This window comes from Manacus vitellinus, unplaced genomic scaffold, assembly GCF_001715985.3.
Source record: "Manacus vitellinus isolate BGI_N305 unplaced genomic scaffold, ASM171598v3 scaffold_3_pilon, whole genome shotgun sequence".
Taxonomy (NCBI): Eukaryota; Metazoa; Chordata; class Aves; order Passeriformes; family Pipridae; genus Manacus; species Manacus vitellinus.
In genome coordinates, this window is record NW_021940535.1 from 17,308,032 (window position 1) to 17,314,845 (window position 6,814).

A 6,814-nucleotide genomic window follows, 5' to 3' on the forward strand; every position below is an offset into this window, starting at 1 on the left:
CCAAAGCACTGTTTAACAGAGCATAAGACACTTCCAGCGTGAAAAGACACTAAGGCAATCTGACTTCTCAAATACCTGGAATGAGCCATCCATACTCAGAGCATCCCTTGAAGTCACTACTATCTGTTTCAAATTCCTTCGCTAGTCTCATAGATACCATGCCCTCTTAGGTACACTTTCATTAGTAGTTTTCAATGAACTTTGAAGGGGATAGTATTTCTCCCCTTATTTTAAAGTTCAAGTCTCACTGAACTACCATATGCTCTAAGTTTTGAAAGCTGGCAAAGGATGCAGCATTAGTGCTGCCCTGTCACCTGCTATTACCTTCCCCCATCAATGAATGGCAAGGGTCCCAAACAGTTTAACACCACCCAATACAGCACCACCAGTCTTGAAGCTGTTGCTTTATTAAAAAAAAAATACATAAAATCGTAGAACGGTTTGGGTTGGAAGGGACCTTAAAGATCATGGGCAGAGACACCTTCCATTAGACGAGGCTGATCAAACAGACAATAGAAGTCCCAAAGGAATGGACATGCTAGCTATACTGGCACCACCTTAAGCCCGAAACACACAAAACAGAAAGATCAGCCCCTCTCTGCAATAATCCCTCCATGCTCAGGGGGAGACCTCATTCACTGAATGTGCTCTGAGGAACCTCCACTGCCTGTCCAACACCGTCACAGGAGCTGCTCTCAAGAAAACTAGTGCTTCTTCACAGGAAAAGTAAAAAAGATCTCCCTTCCCTAGAGCAGATAGCACTTTTTAACAGAAGATTCCTTTTGAATTTTTTCTTGTTTGGGCCAAACAAACACATCATGAAAGAATTGCTGCCTTGAGCTGTTCTCTCTGGCTCGAAGAACACACTGCCAAAACATCTCTTCTTCAGGCTACCACCCTCCTGTAAGAACTGGAAGTAGTAAGTGAATTTTCTCAATTGAAGGGAAAATCTTGACACATTTCAGCCCAGCATAAAAAAAAAAATCATTCCACATCTCAAGTTGAAGTTCCAGGAAGACACAGCTAATTTTTGGGCCTTCTACTGACCTTTTTGCCCATCACTACCCAATGGATGTGGTACAGAATCTGTGGAAGCTAGGACAGCCATTCATCTAATTTACCAGGAAGTGCAATTATTCTCTCAGTGTTTCTGTGCAAGTTGACTTCATGCTGAAAGGTCACACTGTAATTTCACAAAAAGTAGCCCAAAATAAATTAATTTATGATCACAAATGCCATCCAAATGTGGTTATTTCTACCACCTAACCATGTAGAGTAAATCAGAATGCAGCTCTCTTAGCACCAGAGACGTTCTCTGTTCCGGTATCAAAAGGCAGATCTAAGAAATACTGTCTCCACTGCAAAAGAGACAGGTTGGAATCTTGACATACTAAGCAATACCTAGTTTACAGTCAGTATTTTATTCAGCCTAAAACTTTATCGCTCTTTGTGATGTGTCTATATTTACAATACTGTGCACTTTAATGAATGGACCAAGCTTTACCTTTCTGTTCTGGGCTTAAGTGGATTTAGACAATGTTTGTAGCTAAGAGAGGCCCAAGAGCTGGTTTGATACCGAAGACATACAAAAAAACAAAACTGGAAAAATAAAATTGTCATGAGTATTTAATCGCCTATAAAAAATAAACAAGCACTTTCAGTTTATATCTCATTGCACAGGATCAAAGCTGGCCTTCAGTCTAAGCACAGGACAGAGACTCCAACCCTTACCAAAAGTGAAACCCGCCACAGAACTCTAAACTTGTGGCCTACAAACTTCACAAGTATCAAATTACATTTTCAAAAGCCTGTCAGACTGTAGAAACAACAGAGCTCCTGGAGAATTCTACACTTGTGCACATACACCAAGAAGCAGCAGAAGCACTCGTGGAATTTAAGAACCCGCATCAGCTTTATTAGATGGTTGCGTTTACAAGGATTAGCGGTAGCGGTGCAGTTGCAGGGTATTGCGCCTTCTCCAGGCGGCACGACGGGAGCCACCGATGGTGTGGTGGAACTTGTGGCCCTTGCCAAGGCCACGGCTCTTCCGCCCGGCTGACGTCAGCCCACGCATCTCCCTGTGCTTGTGGACGGGCTTGGTGATCCACTGGGTATCGGGGTTGCGCCTGATGGTCTTATGGAAGGGATCGATCAGAATCACTTCAAAAAACTTGTAAGTGGAATCTTCACCAACCCAATACGAGTTCAAGACTCTCAGAGCCCCACAGTGACGGCCAGCACGTTCCTAGGGGAAAAAATAAATGCAAAGGCCTGTAAAACCATGGATGCAGGGCACTCTTCATGCAGAAAGATACAACTTAACTGAAACATGAAATTTCAACTTTCCCCAAGAGACCCTCTTTTCCTGAAAGAACTCCTCCCCTTTCAGTTGCAAAGGTGCAAGAAAAGTAACAGCTGAAAGGAATGCTGTGTTAAAAGGAAAAAATAAATGCAAAGGCCTGTAAAACCATGGATGCAGGGCACTCTTCATGCAGAAAGATACAACTTAACTGAAATATGAAATTTCAACTTTCCCCAAGAGACCCTCTTTTCCTGAAAGAACTCCTCCCCTTTCAATTGCAAAGGTGCAAGAAAAGTAACAGCTGAAAGGAATGTTGTGTTAAAAAAAAAAAAAGACTGTCTGGATTCTGACATGAATCAGGTTTTAAAGAATATAAGCAGGAAGGTGCTTGGTTGACAAAAGAAAGAACTCTTTTTACACGGAAGCCCCAACCAGTAAATACAGCATTAAAAGTAACTTTAATATGAAAAGAGCACGAGCTGCACTTGGGGCCATAGAACAAGCTTTTGTGGGAAGTTATGAAAGCCCGATTGATTTGCACATCCAAAGCTACAGGGGAGAAACACATTTCTGCAGAGAGTAAGACTGTACTGATAGGAGAAAAGGAATAGCTGATGTAAAAAATTTTTGTACCACTGCTGGCATATTAATGCTTGCTATTCCTATCATCACTTGTGGTTGGAAAGACACAGTCTTAGTTTAAAAAACAAAACAAAGCAGAAAATAACAATTATGCAATTCCATCTGCCTGTCCTGTCAAGGATGTTCCTTATTTAAAACACTGGGTGTTTAATTGTAGGACTTTATCATCACCATGGGAAAGTATGAACCAATAAAATACACTCATCTTCTTCCCCAATGTGATCCCAATCTATTGCTACAGGCTCCCACTAAACAGTACTTGACTATCTTCTGCACATGTAATAACATTTTTTCAAGTCCTTGTTTTATTCTAGAATAAGAGCAACACCTATATGAAACACTGAAACACCAACCACCCTCAACCAGCTTCTGTGCAGGGATGGGAGCTCCAATTGAGGCTTTGTATTTCTGTAATCTGGAAAATTTAAGTCTTCCAGGAGAGAGTATGTCAGATTGCGAAAATTTCAAACTAAAACTGAGGGAAAATAACCTCTTCCATAGTTGTCATGTCAAGTGAGCATGATATTAGCCATCTTGGAATAGCATATATGAAGAGAATGCTGTGAGTACAGATAATACAGAATTGCATTTTTAACTTAAACTCATCATGTGTTTTTTTTAAATAAGCATTTTTTTCCTTGAAAAAAAATCCCACCATATTCAACTTGATGAAGTCCTTTAGGAATACTTCTGTAATCTTGAGAACAGAAAAGTCTTCTGCTTCAAGACAGAAAGGCAACAAGCAGTCCCCCTTCTTTCACAATGTCTCTTTTTGAGTGAGGACTCGTATTAATTCTAACCCACTGAAAGAGTTTTTTTGTAAAGGTGACAACCACATCTTTTCCACACTACTACTGTGAACGCATCTCACCTAGAAATAACTTTAGCACCAACCTGTGTGCTAGTGAGGTACCCAAGTTTTTATAAAGAACCAGACAGTCTCTGGCAGCTGCTTTCAGATGCTACAATACAGCCAAGTACAGCAGGCACCACTCCTACTACACAAGCAGGTGCTACAGACTTTAAGACAGGAACTCACCTCTACTTTGTGAAAGGACCGTCACCTACAGCTGGCAATACATACAACATGGCAGGGAACAGAGGTGGGATTTACTGACAAGTCAGACGCCTTAGCGTATTTGAATTCTTATCTCCCATGCCTAACTCTTTATTTTATTGTGGCTTGGACTACTTACCTATTTTTGATTACAAATACTGTGGCATATTTTAGAAGTATACACTACGAACTTCAAGAAACCACCTAAGTGGTTCCCCAAGACCCCATCTGTAAAGCCTGAACAGTTTTTTTATTGTCCCAACAGAGCTTTTCAAGACATTCTGGTGCTTTCCTGCCACCAGAATTCAAGATCTTTTACCCAACATATGAACCAAACAGCTGATTTGGGGGTTTTTTTGTCCGTGTGTATTTTCAGCTTTTACAGACTAAGACCTTGCTACCCAAATTTGTGAGCAGTAACCAAAATACTCACCTCTGCAACAGACTGAAGGCTCCGGGCAAACTTGAGCTGATTAACACCGTGGTGCACGGGTTTGCCATAGGTGGCACCTTTCGGGACTGGGCGCTTGCGGCCACCGCGGCGGACACGGACACGGTAGATCACGTAGCCTGAAAGAAACGGCGACTTAGGAACTAGGAGAATTCCAGTAGGCATTTTAATGCCCATATTGCATTTCCAACCCCCAAAAATTTACATGAAATGCTGCAAGATTAAAGTCATTATAATAACCTTCACCAAAATTTACAGCTGGAGTTGGATAGCACAAGATTTTTTTGTTAGTTTCATCACAACAGAGTAAAGGAAGTGATATCCTCTCACAACTAGTTTTTGGTTCCAAACCAGAGGTTATGGCACCTTTTCACTATTCAGTCTCAAACAGACTAAGAACAGCTACAGCTACGTTGTAACATGATTACAAAATGTAAAAAATTTAAAAAAAAAAAAAGAAAAAAATCACCCCTGAACACCCAACAAAGCCACCACTCAAACTCTGAAATCTCATACTCTAACAGCAGCATTCATAAAGCACTGAAGCACAAGCCATCCACAAACCCTACTGAATTCTAATCACTGAATAACGACCAAAGTAGATGAGCAGTGACAGAAGTGTAGAGTCTTAGCTTTTTATTTTCCTAGTGAATAAACATACTGGTTTTTGTAATGGGATTTGCTCAAGTTACACACAGATGGCCCCTTTCTCCACTTCCTTCCCTAAGCAATAACTGTTTTCCAATAACAGTACAAACTCCATCATCTTGCTTACTCAAGTGCATGCAGCTGTAACAACAGTCATGGAATCACAGAATGGCCCAGGTTGGAAGGTACTTGAAAGATCATCTAGTTCCAACCCCCCTGACATGGAGAGGGGACACTTTCCACTAGAGCAGGTTGCTCAGAGCTCCATCGAACGTGGCCTTGAACACTTCCAGGGATGGTGCAACCCGTTCCAGTGTCTCACCACCATCACAGTATAGAATTTCTTCTCCAACATCTAAACTAAACCTACTCTCTTCCAGTTTGAAGCCATTCCCCCTTGTCCCATCACTACATGCTCTTGTACAAGTCCCTCTCCAGCTCCCTTGTAGCTCCCTTTAGGTACTGGAAGGCCGCAATTAAGTCACCCTGAAAAAAAGTCAAAGTAACGCATGACAATGCTTATGCAGAGAAAGGACACCCCCCAAACCCAAGTTATTAACAGCACTGCTCAACTCTGCAGTACCAACAGTGCACAAGAACTGGGGCCAAAGCCCACTTGATCTTCATCTGCCAAAGCAGCCGCAGAAGGTGCAGATGGAAAATTAAGGGGAGCTAAGGTTTTAGGCTGTGGATGTTGCTACCAACTGAACACGTTTATGATACTCAGCTGATTTCATGTTGGACACTTCAGTTTATTAGGGGATGCTTCAGTTTTCAGATTGTTATCCTGCTGCCACTTAAGGAAGCTGACGAAAGACCAGGTCACTGCACTCTGAGGCGTGTGGAATTCACCTCTCCATGCCATTACCTTGCTTGGCCTTGTACCCCAGCCGGCGGGCCTTGTCCGGGCGGGTGGGGCGCGGTGCCCGGTGCAGGGCCGACAGCTGCCGGTACTGCCAGCAGCGCACACGCAGCAGGAACCGCATCACGTCCGACTGCTTCTTCCTCCATAGCTCCTGGATGTACTTGTAGGCACCCATGTCTGTCTACCTGCTGAACGGAGAGGCCGGTGAAAACAACGCACCAAAACCCGATCCCAAACTCGAGCGTCTTCCAACACCAACACTGCATAAAACCACACATGGAACACCACCGAGAGACAGGAAGCTCACAAGCTCCTCTGTACCACTGACACAACTGGAGACATGGATCACACTTGGCAACCCCCAGCAGGACACGCAGCAGTCACCATTCTTGGCAATTTTTCTCCTTTTCATGTGTTCTGAGGTGTTAAAAACTCCTCCACTGAGAAAGTTTCCGATGTGTTATGTCTGATACTACCAAAAATAACAGTTAACACCTGAAACAAGTTGTAAATGTCAATCTACACAGAACCAGGGGAGGGCAAGTAGTGTAGTTTTTATTCTTAACACTTACTTTAGTAAGGTTTTACCGGCAAGTGAAAGCTTAACAGTTGCCTAAGAAATGGAAAGAACTGCATTGGGACTTCTGTTCCCTCAGTGCTACTCACACTGTGCCTCCTACATCTCAGGAGAGACAAGGCCCTTCTCCACATCTGCTGAAACTGGGCTTTAAGCAAAGAGAGGTGTATTGCTTGGGTCACACATGGAGCAAAAAATCAAGTGCCATAGCTCAGCATCCCGCTGATGGTGACATCTGTGCTCTGCTCCACAGATGCCTTGTGTTTTCTTTT

General features: G+C 42.9%; 1 protein-coding gene across 1 annotated transcript; it reads right to left on the reverse strand.

Moving 5' to 3' along the window:
* Positions 1–1,608: 1,608 nt before the first annotated feature.
* RPL15 (ribosomal protein L15) lies at positions 1,609–6,183 on the reverse strand. Its single transcript, XM_008923733.3, has 3 exons — positions 5,969–6,183; positions 4,435–4,571; positions 1,609–2,245 (listed from the first exon to the last, which is right to left on the reverse strand). Exons 1-3 carry the CDS (start codon positions 6,138–6,140, stop codon positions 1,940–1,942), a joined length of 615 nt encoding a protein of 204 aa, XP_008921981.2. The 5' UTR covers positions 6,141–6,183; the 3' UTR covers positions 1,609–1,939.
* Between the last annotated feature and the right edge of the window lie 631 nt (positions 6,184–6,814).